The sequence below is a fragment of the Ambystoma mexicanum genome, chromosome 11 (assembly GCF_040938575.1).
Source record: "Ambystoma mexicanum isolate Mex_15411 chromosome 11, UKY_AmexF1_1, whole genome shotgun sequence".
NCBI classification, from domain to species: domain Eukaryota; kingdom Metazoa; phylum Chordata; class Amphibia; order Caudata; family Ambystomatidae; genus Ambystoma; species Ambystoma mexicanum.
In genome coordinates, this window is record NC_090934.1 from 108582864 (window position 1) to 108604708 (window position 21845).

The 21845-nt window shown below is 43.5% G+C and overlaps 1 protein-coding gene across 2 annotated transcripts in view; it reads right to left on the minus strand.

Annotated features, from left to right (window-relative positions):
• GRIK3 (glutamate ionotropic receptor kainate type subunit 3) overlaps nt 1-21845 on the minus strand; it is a 1124179-nt gene that overhangs the window by 103770 nt on the left and 998564 nt on the right. For both annotated transcript variants that reach the window (XM_069622638.1, XM_069622639.1), the window contains one exon: nt 15191-15309. In XM_069622638.1, coding sequence (XP_069478739.1) covers nt 15191-15309 — 119 coding nt within the window. The remainder of the gene's footprint in view (nt 1-15190; nt 15310-21845) is intronic.

Here is a 21845-nt window from a genome sequence, read left to right on the forward strand (position 1 = left end):
AGCGCTGAACCAAAAAAGAAAAAAACCGGAAAGTCGCGATAACAGAGAAGCAGATGAACCGAAATCAAAGGCTCTGCTCCTTGATTCTCCCTCGACCTCGCCGCGAGCGGTGGAAAAAACTACTTTGCTACAAAAAAGAGAAAGTAGGAAATTGGGACAACTGCGGGTTAAGGGACATCACGGGAGAAATCAAGGTGAAGTCCACCCCCGAGACCCTCAGCAAAGATCGTGCACTCCAGGGGAGAAAAACCCTTGGGCTCAAAACGACAGAAAAAAGGACAGGAGTCCAGCAATGGACAAACCAATATGCCACTACAGAACCAGGGTTCATGCTCTGTCGGGATCAACAGGTCGGCAGGTTGGTGGAGCCATCCGTGCTAACCGCTCGCCTCCGCCTAGACAAAGGAAAATGACGACAAGAACTTTTATTTTGCAAAGAACACATGAAAGACAGGACAGTTGGACACTGAACCGCAAAGCTTTACTCAAACTGTTCCAGGAGAGTCGGCTGTCTCATATCGACGTCACAAAAGACATAAAAATCTTGGAACCGAATCCTAATGGAAGAACAGACAGTTCGTTCCTACATATAGGATCGAATCATATTCAAGAACAAATTTGGAAAGCAAGAGACAATTTGTATAATCTTGGCTTCGATCTGTCAATCGCGGGGGAGGGTAAAACATCGTCTGTGCCCCCGCAGGAGCGGTCTCACTATCGATCTAGACAGCAGGAACCTGATCGAGGCATTCTGACGCACAAGATCCCTACCGGGGAACAAGCTCTCAGTAAATATGTCGAAAGCCGGCTCCGGCGTGAATCCAACATTCAGAACACTCGACGGGACGTGAATAGGAGAGTGAGTTCGGAAAGGGATCGCTTACCGGGATCGCACTCGACACGTAATGCAACTCACAGAATATTTCAACGCATTGAACAAACAGATGTGACATTGAAGCATGGGAGAAGCCTATCTGGAAAAATTGACCCTGTTGTGGAGGGAACGATATACAGTAGGTACTCCCCGAAACCCCAAGTTAGAAGGCAATAGCCACCAGAGGGTCCCTCCAGCGTTTCCCTCAGGAAGGCAGCGGCTCCCATGGAACCCCTGCAAGTATCGTTGAAACTGGGATCGTGGAACACCAGAGGATTCGCCCACCTAACTGTCACATCAGACGTCAACTTTGGGAGTTTCGACGCCTTATGTCTGCAGGAAACATGGCTAATCGAGCCACCCACTTTGGACGGTTTCCAAATGGCACACTCACCGGCTCAAAGAAGCGAGAGGGGCAGACCGAGATCTGGCCTTATTACCGCCATAAGAGTGGGCTCCGGCTTATCACTGTCAAAGACACTTTTGGCCTCGGAATTCATTCTGGCGACTCTCTTGGAGTGGGAAAGGACGGAAGGTTCCCCGGAGCCTAATCAAAGCGCAGAGATCCTCTTGATCAATGCCTACTGGAACCCAAAACGAGTGACTAATGACTTCTTTCTCACTCAAATTGAGACTCTAATAGATGACTTTCTGATAACATCTACCTCTAGCGACGTGATTATCGCTGGAGACCTGAATACTGATCTAACCCTTCACTCCAAAGTGTTCCAAAGTAGAAACAATATGTGGCACAACCTTCTAAACGCAAGAGAGATGCACATCCTCAAGCCAAAGGACGTGAACAAGCTCAAAGCCACCCCAACTTGGGAGAGAGAGGATCAAGCGGCAATAATAGACTACATCCAGGTTTCGAGGAGCCTACTGCCACTTCTCACATCCTTTACAATTACCAGGACGCAGCATAGCGACCATAACTTGCTTACCTTCTCGTGGCTTTCACGGAGAAGAGAGGCGGCTTACGACGCTCAGAACCTGGTAGTAAATCAGAGCGGGACAAGGCTGAGACTGTCAGAAGCAGCTATTGCCAAAATAACCACCCAATACAAGGCACGTACGCTGGTTGACCATCTACGCCCGGAAGGTCGGATCGAATACTTGCCCCTTCTGACAGTGTACCATCGGAAAAAAGGAGTGTTGAAGCAAGAAAACAAGGTTCCTCTCCACACTTACAATGAACCGCTAGTTGTCCAAAGAAAGGTGGTCAGAAAATTGCAACGGGAGGCCGCAAAAACAACGTCCTTAAGTAAGAAGGCTGAAGCTATTAAGGCAGCAAAGACCTATAAAGCCTGGGTGAAGTCAACAAAAGCAAATAGGTCCCAGGATGACGCGGAAAACATGCTGCGCGCTATCTGTGGTCATAAGGCACGCGATTTCTGGTCACTGATTAAGGGTAATTCTAAATTAGTGAACCAGGCACTGCAAAATTCAATTGGTGAAAAAACATGGCTATCCCACTTTGAAAAACTTTACGGAGTCCTAGACAAGGAAAAAGAGAGCAAGGCCCCTAGTTCGGGGGACCGGTGGGAAATCCCTCTGGACCTGAATACAATCAAAGGGAAAATAACACAGCTCAATGGATCCAGAGCGGCAGGCCCCGACGGAATAACCAATTTTGATATAAAAAACAAATTGGAATTCTGGGCACTCTTCATCAAGGAGGTTTTCTCAAACTGTGTCAGCCTCTCGACCATTCCATCATCATGGAAAAAAGCGATTCTGGTCCCCATCTTTAAAAAGGGAGCTAAAGATAATCCTTCCCACTACCGCCCTATCGCTTTACTTGACTCCATAGGAAAGCTCTTTGGTGCCCTAATCCTGGATAATTTCAGCAACTGGATCTCTGTGACTGGCCTGTCGGACCCGTTCCAGGCGGGTTTCGTGAAAAACGTCGGAACTACGGTTAACATCTTGGCGGTGAGCACACTCAAAGCAAAAGTGTTCGAGGGCAGCCCGAAGATCTACATGGCTTTCATCGACCTGGTGCAGGCTTTTGACCGGGTAGACAGGCAACGTCTTTGGGCAAAATTACAACTTCACGCCTGTCCCCCAAGGATACTGGAGCCCATAAAGGCCTTGTACACGGAAACCACAATATGTGTTCGATTGAACAACCAAGGTCTTTTATCTTCCTGGATGAAGACGGAAAGAGGGGTAAAGCAGGGATGTCCCTTAGCCCCAGCCCTGTACAACGCATACACGGCCTATTTCAAAGAGCATGAACCCAGAGTCCGGATGTTCCCTCCAACTCTGGGATCCAGTAAAATCTCACGCCTATTATACGCGGACGATATAATACTCTTTGATGTAACCCCGATCGGCCTCCAGAGGCAGATAAATAACCTCGACTCCTATCTGAAGGAAAACAACCTCTTGATGAACTTGGAAAAGACTAAGATCATGACCTTAGGCGGAAACGAAAGGAAGTTGGAGAAATTCACATGGGCGGTAAATAACACCAAAATTGAACTGGTGGACAGCTTCAAATACCTGGCCGTTATTATCAACAAGAACAGTAAGGAAACAGTGATGCAGGAGAGCATCATGTCCAAAGCGAGACTGCTCATTTCACAATCTCGGGCAGTATTGAAAAAATATGGAAAATTCACAATGGCGCCAGTAGTGACTTTCTACAAGTCTAAAGTGATTCCAACTCTCACTTACGGAGCAGAAGCTTTACCAAACCTTCCAACATCCTTCTGGTCAAAATTGGAAGGATTTTATTGGAGAAAGGTTCTCAATCTTCCTGACTCGCTACCAATGGTACTAATAAGAAGGGAACTCTCTCTACAATCGCTGGTCTCCATTGTGGCCCGCAACGAAGCCATGCTATTTCGAAAGTCTTTACTTCCAAGCCCCCCTCTGATTATGCAAGAAATTCAGCAAGAAATTCAATTGGGCTCATGCAAAATGCTAACAAAATGGGCGGCAAAGATCGACTCAATTCTAGAGGGCGCTGGAAGCTCTAAAGACGAACTAATTTACAATCCTTCTAAGTTCAAACTGCGTCTATTACATCAAGATTGGATTGATACATTGGAAAAAGCAGCCGCATCGAAACTGTTCACAGATCTGCCTCCACAACTGACTAAAGTGAACGAACTTAAGCCCTACTTGTTAAAAGGGCCGGACTCAAAGCTCAGGGTGAACTTCTTAAGAATCCGCCTGAACATTCTTCACACAAGGGAAGTCCTATTCCGAAGAAAATTGGTTTCGGATGAAGCCTGCAGATTCTGTAGAAAGTTAGAGATGCCAGAAACCATAAGACACCTCCTGTTAAACTGCTTAGGAGTCACGGGCCCCCGCCTGAGACATCTGGGTCACTTGTTTAAAAATCTATATATCTATGATGAAGAGGAATGGTGGTGTCGGCTACTAAGTGGGGAGAAGACTACTTGGGTGATTGCGGTGGTGGGCTTCTTCCGAGAGATTGAACTACTTACCGGATGGTAGGTACGAGTGGGCAGGACTGCTAGCTGGGCGTCCTTACCTCAACTTCTCCTGGGGGGAAGCCGAACCTTACTCTGATTCTGAATTTGAACTCAAATCGAAAAAGAATCGATCTGATGGAGCCTCTCGGGGAATCATGAGATGTTTGGGGCTCAGGATAAAGAATGATTGTGGGGAATCTGGAACAGTTAATGTGGAGATTTCAACTTTGTAAAAATTGTTTTATACAATTAAATCAAATAAAAAAATAAATAAAAATAACCCTGCCTGCAGTCCCCACTGTGCCTGGGGCATATCCTTTGATGATGGTCGATTGAGAGTTAACCTACTTCGAGTACCTGGTGAGCATGGACACAGGCCATCTACGGAGCCCATTGTGTGGGCATGCCTGTTACATGGCTACACAGACAACCTTCTGTCATGGACTGAGTGGTCGAACTTCACAGGGCATGGATTCGCAATTCAGTAAGGCACAGTAACCTAGGACGAGGCCAATGACCTTCTGATGTGCCTCAAACATAATGGCACTACCTGCAGTGACTGCAGGGCATGACCTACACCCAGGCCACTGGCACAATTATATGATATGCCCACTAGGCATGGCCTGGGCAAGGGTGACACTACCTACCAACTTCACGTCCCGGTTTGGTATCAAGATATGCATTGCTTGTTTTGTTAACTTTCTTCAAACTTCCGCTCTTGTTATGGAATGGCAAATGCTCATTTTGATGCTGTCTAACACTCCAGCCACTTCTTCGTCCTCCACGCTAAGGATGGAACTTTACCTAACTTTCCAACAATAATCAGAATGGACTGACATTTCCAAGAATGTCTCGTGCAGTTCCATTCACCAAGGGGCCAATGCTGAACGCTACTTTCTGTTTGTGACCCACAGAAATGTGTGCCCCCTTGCACGTAGCTGTACCAACCTTTGAAAAAGATTTTAGGAAAGGTGCATATGTTTTGGAAACTTTCAAATGTATCCATGGTGCCAATAGTACCCGGTACCCAAAACTTTGTTTTCCTTTAATGCATTGGCACTACAAATTTGACAGGGGGTGAAAATATCATTGTAGCCCTACACTCTTTCTGCCTAATGTAAATTATTGAAAAGAGCTTCTTACACCACTCGGGGGCATGCACTTCCCACCACGTGGTCAGGGCCTGCTGCAGATTATGCTACTATATTTTTGTTATTTTAAATGTCTGTGCGTTGCAAAATTTGAATCCAAGATGGAGAACGAGCACGTATTTTTGACTTCAGCCAATTACCGTGTTGGATTCAGAATTTGGGCATAAGAACCGTTTTGGCATTCAACGGGTGGACTATGCATGAATTTCATGTCACACCTTTTGAGTATTTTATTAAACAAAACACTGGACACACTTTTAACAAAACGAAGCCAAATGCCCATATTTGCCACTAACGCTAGCTTCTTTTGAACGTTTCGGATAAAGTCATCCAGCGATGTGTGCCGTTGGTGAGAGCAACAATCCCCTTCAGTGGTTTGAGAACAGTAAATGCACATTTTGGGATCTGCACCCCAAAACATGGACTAACCCTCCAACCCCCCCCACGACCACCACCACCAAATCCCTCGCTCACACCTCCCAGCCCTGTGGATGACACTTCAAAGAGCTTTCCAAAACAAAACAGTTGGATTTGCATATGAGAGAGAGAAAGAGAGAGAGAATGCGAGAGAGAAAGAGAGAGAGAGAGAGAATGCGAGAGAGATGGAGAGAGAGAGAATGCGAGAGAGATGGAGAGAGAGAGAGAGAGAGAGAGAATGTGAGAAATATTGAGTGAGAGACAGAGAGAGAGAGATGGAGAGAGATGGGGAGAGAGAGAGAGAGATGGAGAGAGAGAGAGAGATGGAGAGAGAAAGAGAGAATGCGAGAGAGATGGAGAGAGAGAGAGAGAGAGAGAGAGAGAGAGAGAATGCGAGAGAAATATAGAGTGAGAGACAGAGAGAGTGAGAGATGGAGAGAGATGGGGAGAGAGAGAGAGAGAGAGAGAGAGAGAGAGAGAGAGAGAGAGAGAGAGAGAGAGAGAGAGAGAGAGAGAGAGAGAGAGAGAGAGAGAGAGAGAGAGAGAGAGAGAGAGAGAGAGAGAGAGAGAGAGAGAGAGAGCCATTTGCCCAACTCAATCCACTGTATAAACGTTTGGGTGCATCATTGGCTTCTCTCCCAGTCAGTACTATGGACTGTATCCAGAGGTCGAAGTGGGCGGGAGCGGTCAGGAGCGGTGATCCCATACTTTTTATTTTAAGTTTCACTGTTCCTATACTTGTATTTTAAAAAGAAACCGTTCCGGAATGGTTTCATTTTAAAATAAAAGTGTAGGAAGAAGTTGAAGCTTGCACTTCAGTGCACTGCACTGAACATTCCCTTAAACAGAAGGTGTGTTTCTTTGGAGGGTTTGGATTGTGTGTGGGAGGGGGTGCTGGGATGGGGTTTGTGGGGAGCGGGGCAGATCAGCAGAGAACATAGCTCCACTACTTCTTTTCGTACACTTCGACCACTGACTGTATCATGGATCATTGTTGGCTACTCTCCCAGTACTATGGACTGTATCATGGATCGTTGGGTACTCTCCCAGTACTACGGACTGTGTCATGGATCTTTGGCTAGTCTTCCAGTACTATGGACTGTATCATGGATTTTCGACTACTCTCCCAGTACTATGGACTGTAGCATGGATCATTGGCTACTCTCCCAGTACTATGGACTGTATCATGGATTGTGGGCTACTCTCCCAGTACTATGGACTGTTTCATGGATCGTTGGCTACTCTCCCAGTACTATGGACTGTATCATGGATCGCTGTTGACTACTCTCCCAGTACTATGGACTGTATCATGGATCATTGGCTACTCTCCCAGTACTATGGCCTGTATCATGGAACGGTTGAAAGTAGAATTCCATCATACATCCTATTAATCCATCAAACTTTCTTCTAAGCAGGAAGGGACAACAATAATACCAAGACCATTAATCAGTCCAGAACACAGCAAACAGTGCAGTAGTATAGCTAGAAAATGTCAAAGACACACATCCAACACCCTCAAAGTTCTCTCACTCTAAGTGGCATGAATGATTCCAGACAGTCCTGACTTTACTAAAAGCAATGTAGGCTTAACATGAAGGCACTCACAGGTAGGTGCTGACCTGGGTGTGAGGATCACATGGTCAAATGCTAAACCGTCCTGCTATTATCAGTACATACTAGTAATACCCTAAACTAGCAGTCACCAAAGCTACTCTACACCAAATCGTCCTCTGGATTCTAGAGGGGGTGCAGTTTGCCAGAGCATGTGTTGGCTTCATCATTAATGGGCAAGAATGTAACCCCAGCTGACAAAACCAGACCAGGTTCGTTCTCCTCAAAAGTCACTTACCTAACAGCAAAGGGTGAGGAGGCCGACAGTCAATGGGCAAAAAGTAGAACCAGCAACCTCGCTGCCACTCTTTCCCATAACACGATGCAAGTACATAGAGAACAACCGCCAAATTAAACTCCAGTTGTTCATGACATGAAAGGGGTCTTGGGATCCTGCCAAACAAATCTATTCATTATTTAAATGAGTAATGTATTAGAACATTAAATACATGAATGCAGCACAATATGCAGTGACTGTTGCAATGGCTCTTAGAAAGTTTGGATAATGCTGGAGACCCGGTAGAGAACCTTGAATCGACAACCTCATGCAAAATCTGCCTTACTTGCCATAAAATGCAATGGGACTCATGTGCGAGTCCTCTCTAAATTATGCGCTAGGGGAACTTTTACATGTATACTTGGGTGCCACGTAATTTGCATCATTTGCACGTTGGAGTGAAAAAGGGTGGTGTTAAGTTGCAGCGTGCTTAAATTTATACCACACTTTTGCAGTCACCATGAAATCTTAGTAACTGCCACCTGCCATTTATGTATGGCAGGCAGTGTTTCCAATGGGTTCATATGGAATCCTTATGCAAAATAAAAATTCCTTGAAGGAAGGTATCTCGAGCTGGACGCTGTATATATTCATTAGGTGTTTTTCTTAAGTTTAATTTGCTTCAATCGTGAGACATTTCTATCACCATCTAGTATGTAACTCAATAGTCACCATAGATTAATTGAATGGACAGTCAGTACAAATGGGACAATCCCATTGTCTTTTCAAATCAATGTTTTATTCCAATGTGTACACTGACACTGATGCATGTGCTGTGTGTTTCACCTATGTGGCTTTATCAAGGATCAACATTCGCCTAATTGTAATCAGTTAAGTTCAAATAAATGCATATTAATGTGTTCAGATTTCATTGTTCCAAAAACGTATAATCACATTATTAATCATGAATGTGGCAAGGGGAAAAGAAAAAATAAAATAAAAAAAATACAAGAAAATTAAACAATTATTCAGAATTGTTCATCAATGTTATGACTTGTTATGAAATGTAGACCTTGTGCATTTGGACCAATATGTCCCTGTATATTTCTGATCATGTATTGGATTTGATTGTTCGATAAAAAAGGCAATACATTACGCAGGAATATGTATATTCAATATTAACTTTTAATGATATTATTAAAACCAATGATAAATTATGGTATCTTTACCAAGATTCTTTTTGTTTGATATTCTTATTATTTTTCTTGTTGAATATATAAGTAATACCTGTGAAGCAAACAATACTTCCTATTATCATTGGTAACCACAGACGGACTTCGAGTTCCTCCAAATATAATTGAATATTCTTTCCTTCAAGTACATCCAAATTGATTGACTCACCTTTTGTTAAACTAAAATGCAGTTAACTATTTAGCTAATGCTGCTATCCGGGTTGTTATCTGATGCCATTTTGTAAACGTGTAAAATAAGTAGTCATTATCACATTATAGATGTCCCGGCTTGTGATGCAGTTAGACACGTCATGGGTGTCATAACGTATCACACATGGAATGTTTCAAAACGGTCTTTGACTGTGCATACATTTGCTTCAATTTGATTGTTTTTGGTTTACGAAAAATGCTGTAGTTCATGGTTCAAGGAAAATATTGAAAAAATTAAGTTGCTCTTATGAAATATTACTTAATGTCGTGGTAATCCATGTATAATATTGCCTGTTTTATACAACAATGGTGAATTACATTATCCAATCATGTCAAAAATTACTTTATTGATTGTTATACCAAATCACTATGTTTTGTTTTATAAACATTGGATTCTATGTACACAAATATTTATTTATCTCATTCATGCTAAATACATATTCTACAAGTACACATTATATTGCAGCATCATACTTGTATGAATTGTTATTGAGGTATGTTATCATACAATGTGGTTGTATGTACTCAGCTAGTGAACATCCATCATATAAATAGACCAACATTTAATACTCCTTTTTCTCTATGTAGTTCAATGTCTTTACTATATCTCTTTAGCAACCTCCTCTGCGTGTTGCTCCTAACATCTTCATCATATATAGAACATGTTTTTATGTCCAAAAGACTTTCTTCCAGTGCTCAGAATTGAGTCTATATTCCACTGTTCTTAGTTGGCAGATTATGCATGATTCTGTTTGACTCAATTTCTGTTCTTGATTTTCTCCTTTAATATCCACTTTTAAATATCTCTCTCTGACAAATTTGATGTGATCTATATTGTCCATCTGGTGAACCCTCTGCCAATAGGTGGCAATGGTAATCTGGGGTCCTTGCCCCCACCTTTCTTCGATTTCCTCTAATACTTGTTTGTAATTCACATGTTTTTCTTTCTCTATTCATTAGTTTGCATTGACATGTAATAGCATATACAACACATGTTGTTCTGCAGTTTATATGCACTGTAATATTTAATATGCAGTCCTCTTCTATTCTAAGAATGCATTATTCATAGCACATTTGCACATATTGTGCCTGTCACATTTGAAAAATGAAAAAAACCTTTATGTCGTTTCATAAAAGGTTGTGGTAAAAAACTACTAAATTGTTCAATGTTTCACTGAACCAAGATCTATAATATTTTCCTTATACCACAAACTATAAAATTGAACCAAATGAAAGGATATTTAGGGAACGTTTTGAAACAATCACGCATGATATGTTATGATGAGGCTATCACGGCATTTCGCACTAATGGCATCATACGCCATAATGTATATCACGTCATTATGACTGCTTATAGTACACGTTTAGAAAAACGTAGGCCAATAACCATGTGAAACTCCACTTAGCTAAATAACTAAATGCATTTTTCTTTAATAAGGGATGAGTCCATTAATTTTGATGAATTTGAAGGGAAGGATATTCAATTATTTAAGGAGCCACATCTAGCCCGATCTGTGGGTAGAGATCATTATACAAATAATTGTTTACTTTACAGGGATACCTTATATATTCAGAAAGATCATACAAACATCAAATATAAACAATCTTAGTATGATACCTTGATTTATGATTGGTTTGAATAATATAATTAATAGCTAATATTGAATGTTCATTTTCAAACATAATGTATACACACTTTTATAGAAAAATTAAATCCAATATGTGATCAGGCATATATTAGACCAAAAAGTTCTATCGAACAATAGGGTAGACTGTAGGTGCACACAGTCTAAATTTCATAATAAGTCATACAATTGATGAACAATACTGAATAATTGTTTAATTGTCTTATATTCTGTTCTCTTTTTTTACTTGTGTTCTTCCCCCTTACCACATACATGTTTCATAGTGTCACTATGCATTTTTGGAACTATGAAATCTGGACCCATTAATTTGCATATATTAGAACTGAACTGATTAGAATTCATGAAGTATTGAGCATTGACAAAGCCACATGGTTACATATAGAGCATATGCATCCATGTTGGCTTACAAATTAAAATAAACATTTGTTTTAGAAAGACAAAGGGATAGCCCTACTTTTACTGACTTTACAGTTGCTTCATGTATGGTGACTATGCAGTTATATTCTAGATGGTGATAGAAATGTACCATGATTGAAGCAACTGAAGCTTAAAAAGGCCACTTAATGAATAAATATAGTGTTCAGCGTGAAGTACCTACTAGGAATTTCTCTTTTTGCTTAAGGTTTCAAATACGGGTAGAAGGTCAAGTTAGCCATTCCTAAGGGTTAAGCAGCAGGATCAACATTGTTGAAAAAACACTTACGGTTTAATATACTACACAAGTGGTGGGCGTTGAGTGGACTTTACCATAATCCTTCATTACAATGGCATCTGCCTGCTTCTTGCTGGAGCACAAAGCTGGTGGATATGAAAATGCTGTGTTGATGTAGATACAGGAGTATTTGTATTGAGGAGAGGAAGGGGGATGCATATTCATGAATTACGATCCAGGACCCCTCTCTCCAGCATACAAATCAATTAAAATATGGCATGGGGTAAAAATCATGTGTAAAATGTTTTACACAGGCATTTTACTCTATGCCATATTGAAAATTAACCCCAATATGTCTTTGTTTCTAGAAATTGTAATATTATAAATTTGCATATTTTGGAGTCAGTGTAACCACCTTACCATAACAAGAGGACCAGAAGTTAAGCCATGATTATGTTCATCCAATGAATTTTGCCACTAAACACTTACTACACAAAAGGTGGCATTACCCTGCCCTCTACCACCTCTGGTGAAGTATTGTCCATAAAGGAATGGTCAGTAGATCTATGGAGGCCCACATTTTGGCTCTTTTCTGCCACCAGTGCTACTCATTGCATGAGTCGTCACATGACTGGCATCATGCTTTTGTATGGGGGCATGGTCCAAGCAGATTTGCTCTTCCCCGTCCCGCCAGTGGTTCTGGAACAAACTGTATGATAACACAACTGATGTTGAGTCACCAGAAATAGGACCTCCCTAGTGGCGGTGATATGTCTACAGCTATCACTAGGAATCTGCAGCAATGCACATGGGGACTATGTGAGCATGTGACGGGATCGGTGGGTCTATCCCACATCATTGCCTCACAGGAGCCATCCACGTGGGGTGCTGCTACACTACTAGCAAAGCAATATTATATTTAACCTGCATGAAAGTATTCTGCTGTGGAGTCTTTAGTGCTGGTACATTCTGGGTCAGCGGTGGAAAATACTGTTCGCCCCTCAGGGCACAGGGACACATTTTCATTGCCGATGAACATGACCAGTAAAGTGCCTAGATGCCTATGAGTTTAGTGCGCTAAACAATTATCAAAATGAATAAATAAATAAATAAATTATGATTGGCGCAGGGATAAAAAGGGCCCCCAGAGTCACATTTCCACTGAGCCTGAATACTGCACGAAGACGACTTAATTTAGGTAAATGGGCATGCACACTCTGCACAATAATGCATATTTGTCTGGGTGCATGTGAATATAGTCCAGAAATCAAGAAGGACATAAGGATCCATATTATACCAAACCCATCGAAAAATGAATCGCAAATGCCACCTACCACATCTTTGCATGGTAGATGGTACTTGCAAGGTTCCCCTTCGAATCTGCCTGTTTTGTGCAAGTTCAACAACTAGGTGGTAGTCCATGGTGATTCAAGGATCACGCCTGCCAGAAAATCCAATGCCGGTGGAGATGCCGGTGGAGATGCCGGTGGAGATGCCGGTGGACATGCCGGTGGACATGCCGGTGGAGATGCAGGTGGAGATGCCGGTGGATATGCCGGTGGAGATGCCGGTGGAGATGCAGGTGGAGATGCCGGTGGAGCTGCGGTTGGAGATGCCGGTGGAGATGCCGGCGTTTCTGACGCATGGAGCAGATGGAGAAGGTGTAGTGGTCTTCACACTCAGCTCCACTGCACAGACGACAGACGCGCAAGCATTGCACAGATTCACAGATAATGCTGATCTCAGCAGCGATACACAATGACCACCACTGTGTTAGCAAAGCAGGCCTCCTGGGGCCAGATTCCAGAAACATTGCACCTGTGTAAGTGCAAAGTTGCACAGTATTAAACACTAGGGAAAAGTTTGTCCTATTTTTCAAAACGCTAGGATGTAGTAGAAAACTATTGCACCATGACAAGGGCATTTTGGCATGTTATAATCACTAGGGTGACGATTGCCATAGTGCAAAAAAGAAACATTTCCAATATTTTTTAGTTTTTTTTTTTTTCACTGGGGCAAAGTTTTCCCTAGTGCTAATACCATTCCGTCCCCTCCTTCCAGGGCAATGTTTGCCTTAGTGCTTATTATAACATGCCAAATTGCCCTTGTCATGGTGCAATCGTTTTCTAATATGTCCCAGTGTTTTTAAAAATAGGGCAAACGTTGCCCTAGTGCTAATACCGTGCAAACGTTGCACTTGCACCTGTGCAAAGCTTCTAATGGGGCCCCAGGTGTCTATGTGACCCTTGTCTCGATCCCATGGGGTGTATCAATAATTTGCATACATCAGACCTAGCACTGACACCGCACTCACATTTCATTGCATAACTGAACGGTGGCCATCTTGAAGCAGACATGAGCTGGAGAACTCAATCTGAGATGGAGCCAGGAAGGAAAAAGACCCGCGACTACAGCATAAGCACAGAACTTGAGTGGTGGAGCCATCAACGGAAAGCGGTGTGCGGATGACTGCACCGGAACTACTTGTCCTGTCAAAATGGGCGAAGCACATTTTCTGCGCCTGTGTTGACAAGCAGTTCAGTAATTGGAACAGACAGTCTCGCCACTAAGAGAAGCGGTGTCAGGGTGACAGCAAACCTGACAAAGTTCTTGTCTGTGCGACATTGTTCTCTGAACAAAACAGGGTTGGAGGGACGATCACTCTTGTTGACGGAAGCGATCCTCCGATGCGAGCCTGCGGGCCTGATTTTGATGTCCGTCTTGAGCTCAGTTTGTCTCGTTTGTTGTATAAAGAGGCTGCTGCTGTAACGTCAACTTTGATCACTCGAAAAAGTGTCAAGAAAAGTGGTGAAATGCAAAGAAAAATATTGTATGCTGCTGCATGAATTTAATTTTCATGGCAACCTTCCACGGTGACTCACGACATTTGCAGTCCCATTGCCTGGACCCCATTTTTGTGTAGCACATGCATGTTGATCACATGTTGCGCAAAAACATTGCTCTTGTGTAAGTACCTGTGAGGGTCCTGAAGAATAGGCACTGTCAAGATTTGAACTGGCTTTGCAAGCAGCAATTGTATTTCGGATATTAATTTCAAATCCTTATCCGGCTCAAGGCCATAATGAAACACATTTATATAAACATCATCGTTAGCTATAACAATATTTCGATTAAAGGTACGTGCATTGAGCGGTAAGTAATATGGCTACACATGACAGGAAAACATATTTGACATATATCTCTGTTTGGAAGGTTTTTATGTAAACCATAACATATGTACAATAAATGCGTGAATACAATGGGCCTCATCACGAGTTGGGCGGTATCCCCGGCAGTATTACTGCCAGGGCTATTAGCATTACCGTCAAACCACCCAGAGCTTTTAGCGGCAGATCATGGGTTTGGTGGAATGGTAAGACCCCATTCCCCAGTGGGCCCATTCGGAAATTCCCCATTCCCCATAGTGCCCAATGGGGAATTTTCAGCGCTACTACCACCAGCGGTAATAGTGCACGGTAATAGTATTGAAAATCAGCAAAACCGCTGCGAATTTGCCCCCAGCTCAGAGCTGGGGGTAAATCCTGTCAATCCAGTGATTTGGCAGACCCTTAAATGCAGTGGTAATAACATTACCACCACATTTAAGGGTTACCGCTATAGGTGCTCTATAGCTCGCTTGTTATCACATAGAAATTCATGGCAGACGGCAGGGTTGGAAATGTGGTATGTGTGCTTGGGAAAGGGGTCACAAAGAAACCAAAGAAGGGTACCTTGCTGCATCAGGGCTCCCACAGCGAACCAAAAGCTGTTTAATAGGGTGAAGTTGTTTTCGACGATGTCTGAGCCGGGATTGCAAGGATGGGCATCGTACCACTCATAGGGACTGAACCTGAGAAGGAATAAGCAGAGACAAGTTATAGCATTAGAAGTGCAGACGCAGAGAGGTGGGCTGAACAATTATGTCTAAGGAAGGAGTGGAAAGTGGACAGCCATTGATAAGGTGGTAGAAGGAGGTGGTAGTAAAAAGCAGAAGGGAGAGTTGAAAGACCCGGAGAGATGACTCAATGGAGGAGGCAGTGAAGGGCAAGGCGGACAGTGGAAAGACCTGCAGAGGAGAATAGACGTAGGAGGTGGTTAAAAGGAAGGTGGGAAGTGCAAGGGCCTGCAGAAAGTGGAGGGACATGCAGAGGGATTCGAAGGTAGAGGTGCTAAAACACTAAAAGGAGAGTGGGAAAATCCAGAGAAGGAAGCAAAGAGTGAAGGAGGAGGACAGTTGAAAGACATAAAAGAGGAGAAGGTGAATATGCAGAAGGATGAGAGACAGGAATCACCCATGGGAGAAGACGAGAACCTCTGAGGCAAGACGACGTGCATCCCATCATTGCGGGGTATTGAGAAAGAGTATCAGAGAGGAGTTTAGAGAGAGAGTGACCAAGTCCATGATGTAGAGAAGGGATTTAAAGAGGATCAGCGGAAGGGCCATTTTCCCACCTGGTGCTAGCAACAACTGTGACAGAGTAAATTGTCAGTACCCACGGCTCACACCCAAAGCTCCCCTGACAAGTACTAAAGTACAGCATAGTGGCAAAAGGCCAGCTACTCCCGATACACAACTCTAGAATTACTTACAACAGGAACTAAGGCTCATGTAGGGCCACCTAGAATTAATGAATATGCTAAGAATGCAGGCTTTTCCAGCAAATAAAACTCAAAGTTTCTCTGGTTGTGAAAGATGTCTTCTTTCAGCCTTCTACATTTAATTTGGGGGGATCAACATCTCAAGAAAAGCTGTGCCCCCCCCCCCTCCATCATTATCATCATTGCAAGTGGGAGGAGGCTGGATTGGAACCAAAACAGTGTCTTACTTTCGATTGCTCATCAGGATAAGAGCAGGGAGAGGATCAGAGCCAACTCCACTGAGTTCATTGAAAGAGGAGATAATCTTGAATCAAGTTATGAAGCATTATTCACAACATGTTCTTCATTGGCATCGGTTTCCAAGGGGCCCACGGTGGGGGAATGTTCTGGAATCACCTCTTCTGTGCATTGCTCTCTTTGCGAGGTGAAGTTCTGCACTTAGAAACCTCTGGGTATTAAGCGCGTTATAAATGACCAATCATTTCATATCAAGTAACCTCATCTACTACTTCTGCCTCCGATGGTTGGAGGTTAACTTCCTGCTCCTTCTCCTCCTGAACTTCATTCTCTTTCACCAAATGCAAGTGAGACAGTGGCACATGAACAATTACACTTCTTCCCAACACACTAGAATAATTTGAGACAGATGTCACAGATCTTTGCAAGGGAAAGGATCTGGGATACTGATTGATTGGTGTTTACAAGACACAGGGGGTCATTAGGAGTTGGGCGGTAAGGGATTACTGGCACCGGTAAGGAGACTGGTGCCGGTAATCCCTTACCACCTAATTCCGAGGTCCCTTAGCGGGAACCGTAAGGAATGTGTGGTCTGACCAAACGTCCTTTACGGGTCCCACTAAGGGACCAGGGCGCTAATAACGGGCTTGCTAGCCGCAACACCATTATTAGCGCCCTCCCCATTCCCATTGAGCCCTATCGGGACTCAATGGGAATGGGGAATGGTTTGTTCAATGGGGACTTACTGGTCCCTCCAGGGTCGGAATGCACCGGTAAGTCCCCATTGAACAAGACCGGTGCCGGACCCGGTACTGGAGGCAGCCATGGCGCAAATAGCGCCATGGCTACCTCCAATCTCGGAATGAGGCCCACAGACCCACAAACTATCCGGTCTTCTACATCGCAAATAGCAACTGTCATGGTATGTAAAACACCTGACAGTTACATATCGTCCCTTATAGCCACTCTATATACTATCATGTTCCAAATCAGATTCATACATGCCGTTTCTGTTCACCTCCATCCTACAGTAGGCAGACTGCCAAACACTGCCTTGGTGTTCTCCCTTGCCTTTAACATGCACAAGTGCCAAACATGATCTTGGCCTTCAACTCTGCCCACAAAACAGATATGTGATTCACTCTTTTATATTCTTCCCAGCCTACAAAATGCATAGCACATGTGGTTTGATTTCCTCATCCCCATACAAAATGAACTTGGGGTTGTCATTTCTTTGATATTCTTATCCACCTACAAAATGTACATGGGGTTTGTGACTGTCTGGGCCTTCTCCTACACCTACACAATGAACATCAGGTTCTCACTGCTTTGGCCTTCTCCAAGGCTGCACAATGTCTGTGTGTCTTACACTGCTTATCCTTCTCCTCTAACCACTAAATCCATGTATGTTTCTTCTTGTTTTGACGTTCCCCGCCACTTAGAAAATGCACATGTGGTTCTCCTTGCTTTTGCACTCTCAGCCCCCTAAAGCACATGAGCTATTCATTGATTTGGCTTTCTCGTCATCCTACATAATGCATTTGTGGTTCTTAATGATTTTGCTTCCCCTCTGCCTACTAAATGCATGAGCGGTTGAGCGGTTTTCAGTACCATGGCATTCTCCTCCACCTACAAAAAGTCTGCTTAATATTATTTCACTCTCAATAGTTTGGGGTACTGTGTAGCACTGCCTTGGCTTCCTCCCTCCTGTCCACAAAATGCATGTGTGTTTCTCCCTGCTTTTACATTCTTCCTTGCCTAAAAAATATATGGTTTGTGGTCGCTACTTTGTTATTCTGCTTTGCCTGCAAAATGTACATGGGTTTCTGCTGCCACTTTGGCTTTCTCCTAAGCCTATGAACTGCAAAATGGGTTCTCACTACTTTGACATTCTCCTCCACATACAATATGCACGTGTGGATCTCCCCACATTAACATTTCCCCCTCCCAGCAAAATGCACGTGTAGTTATCGCTGCTTTTGCATTCTCCTCCAGCTACAAATTGCACGCCAGGCTTTCACTGTTTTAGCCTTCTTCTCTGCCTACAAAACATAAAGTGGGGTTTCAGAGTTTCCACCTATTAAATGCACATGGACTTCTGACTTCCTTGGCATTCTCCACCATCTACATAATATCTTGTGTGCCTAACACTGTTTCACTTTCACTAGTTTTATGGCCTGCCTCTCCATTCACAAATCATGGCCTGCTTCACCCCACAAAATGTATCCTATTTGTCCAGCTCTATATTGGCTTTATAATCAATTTCATTCTATACTAACCTTCACTTTTATTGATCATGTGGTCAAACACAATAGCCTCATTACAAGTCCAGCAGTAATCGTGCCAGTAAAACCAGCAGGTTGCCGCCGGACTTGCAATATTTACTTGCACCTGGCTTGCCAGAATCACCGCAGGATTACGACCCCGGTATTCCCGGAAGTCAGGCGCTGGTAAATGTAATTTTCCATTCCCATTTGAGTCCCATAGGACTGAAATGGGAATGGGGAACACAGCAGCACCAGCACCGTAAATAAAGGTGGCAGTGACTCCTTTACGGTCTGCTTACCGTGGTCGCTGTGCCCGGCTGTGCAGACCTGCCGGGCACTGCGACTAAGACAGGCAGACTCGTAGTGTGCCGCTCCGGTACCAACGGTGCCGGTAGGGTTACCAGCTCTGTTGTTACCGGACCGGCACACTCGTAATGAGGCCCAATGTTTTGACACTCAGGGGGACATACCTCTAAAAGGTCGACATGGATGAAACTAAATTAATGGCTTGGAATTTTGCATGAACCCTCTAACCCTCACTTAATGTAGAAGGAGTAAGTAGAATAAACTTGGACCTTAAGGGGAGTCCTTTAATAGTCAGGTAGTTTGAGAACATATTGAATGCTTTTGTGCCACTACATGTCTACCAAACTTGTGAGAACTGCCAAATGAGAAGTGCGAAGCTGTGGGGAAGATCAAGCTAAAGTCATTGTAAGACAATGGGGCGAAGATATGAAGGCCTATGCTAGTGTCGGCCACCTCTGCCTGTATCAGAGAGAATATTCAGAAATCACTAAATCCGCAATCCGCGACTCCGCTATATCAAAAAAACAAAAACAACGCTTGCAAACCCATTAAGAAATAACAGAAATGTAATGAAGTGACATTTACAGAGCCTGGATGCTCATGAGAAGTCAAACCAGCTTGACAATCAGCCCTAGGCTTCATTCCTTCCCAAGAAAGGGTTCCACGCAGAGCGATGCGCGCGGAGGGAGGATGCAGCATGAGTCCTTCATTAAGCGTTCTTCGTCTCTTACATCAGAAGGAATATTCAATGAATGCACCATCCACACCGAGTCATTCAAAGCTAAAGTGCATCGTTGGAGAAGTGGATAGCCTACTCCCCTCTGAGAGAATTTGCCAGATTACTAAAGTACATTTATCAACTTCTCACTCTCTGCAATAAATTGGTGGGGATTACTAAAACATTGAAACAAATTATTAAAACATTCAAACAAAATGCTCAGCGTATGATTGTGTGACACATTTACATTCACTTAGAAGATGTTTCCAAAATGCTCCTAACATATTCTGAGAGGGCCTCCTGCGATGGCAGATGAATCTGTGTAAATCTCTACGGAAGACCCTGGGAGGGCTTCAATTGAATACATACCTACATTTCATAGTCAAAGATACAAACACTTGTGTATAGGTGCACTATAAATAAAATATCATACATTAGTTGTGTATGGAGAGCTTCTTGGGGGATGTGCCCCAACTAGTTGTAACATTTCACTGTGATCTCCTTCATGTAAAGGTGATTTTGGGCAGCTGAACCAAGGTGGACCTTAGTTATGATCCGTGTAATGATCCTTCATTATAAACCATCATACACTTCACATTCATATGCTCCCGAGATCACAGTTTGCAGGGAACTTGTTTAACTCCTTCATCGCGTCGAATTGGAATGGAGAGAGTGCCTGAAACCCTAATCTACTCCAATAACAGCCGCTCCACAGCCAGTCCTCTGGGGTGGATATTTTTTCAGCCAAAACCGAGACAGTAGGGATAGTAGAGGTTTTGTACAAGACAGACTTCCTGGGGGCTGACTGGGACCTATCTGTATGCATGTATGGGAATAAGGAAGCACAAGCCTAACTGAGAAGCAACAGAGCGCTGTGCATTGTTAATACACCCATGGGCTCATGGGTAGGGTGTGCAGGAACAGAGGTAGATGGGATGGGTAGTAGGGTGTTTTGGAGAGGGGGCATTCACTGATCAGGGACAATCTGCCTTGTCCACAGTGGAACCAAACAACAACCTTTCTCTAATTGCCTGATTGTCATAGTAACCCCTCCGTGATTCCTGGAAATAACTGTGTGTGGGATGGAGAGCATTACACTAGGGAGAGTGCAACAATGATCCATCCTTTTAATGTATCTGTGATCTGGGTGATGAGGGACATGTTTCAAGATGTCCAGCCAGATAGCAGGAAGTGTGTGCTCTTGGGGTGTTTTGGTTTATTTGAAGGGAGCATACCTTAGTTGAGAAGTACAGGGTCCTCTTGAATTAGACCCATCTGTCTTCACCCATGCACATAGAAAGAAGACGCACGCCCGATTCCCTCTGGTAGAGAACACAACAGTTTGTCACATTCTAGTAGGTAAAACTGCAACTCAAAAACTGATAGTGCTGTCTCGTCTACAACAAAGTTGTGTAATGAAGTAGAATCAGCTACTTCATAAATAGTGGGTGGAGTGGAATATTTTGTTTCCATTCTGAGAGCTTGACAAGCAAAGCCATGAGGACCAGAGCATTAGAAGTCCAGGAGAAGAGTAGAGACCTGCATGAGATGGATGGGCGTGCATGGATGGGATCACAGCATGCAGAAAAGATGCTGAACTACAAGCCACTAACCTCATGGATGAGTATTTTCTGAGTATGGAGAATCTGACAGAATAATGACCTTTAGACAAGCAACTGAGAGCTTGTGAACAACGCCACAGTGAGAAGATATGCAATCGAGTGACTCCGCCACCAAAAGAGGTATTTGATGCAAACAGTCCTGAGAATGCTACCCACAGAGAATGGTAAACGAAGGCTGATAATCTTTGAAGCTGGTAAAATAGTTGAGCAGGTTCAGCACTTTCTGCTGTGATCTGAAGGTCACATGTTCGAATCCCGCCAAGGCCAACTCAGCCGTTCATCCTTCTGAGGTCGATAAATGAGTACCAACTTCGGATTGGTTCACGATGACGTATGTAAATATGTTCTATGTACCGCGCTGTGGCGTAAGCGCTATAAAATAACAAATCATTATCATTTTAAAGCTACGCAATGGGGAGTGGAAAATAACTAAGAAGGTGGAATATGACCTCAGTGAAGAAGACAAGGAAAACGCTGAGAAATGATGAAGAGAGCTGAAAGTGTTGACTTGTGGTTCTAACATTGTATAGGAGTAGCTCAGTGGTGCTGACAACTGAAGAAATGTGGTTGCATTTTCATAGTTGTGGTTCTAATACTCTGTCAGAACCGGGTAAACTGCATAATGGGAGTTGTGGTT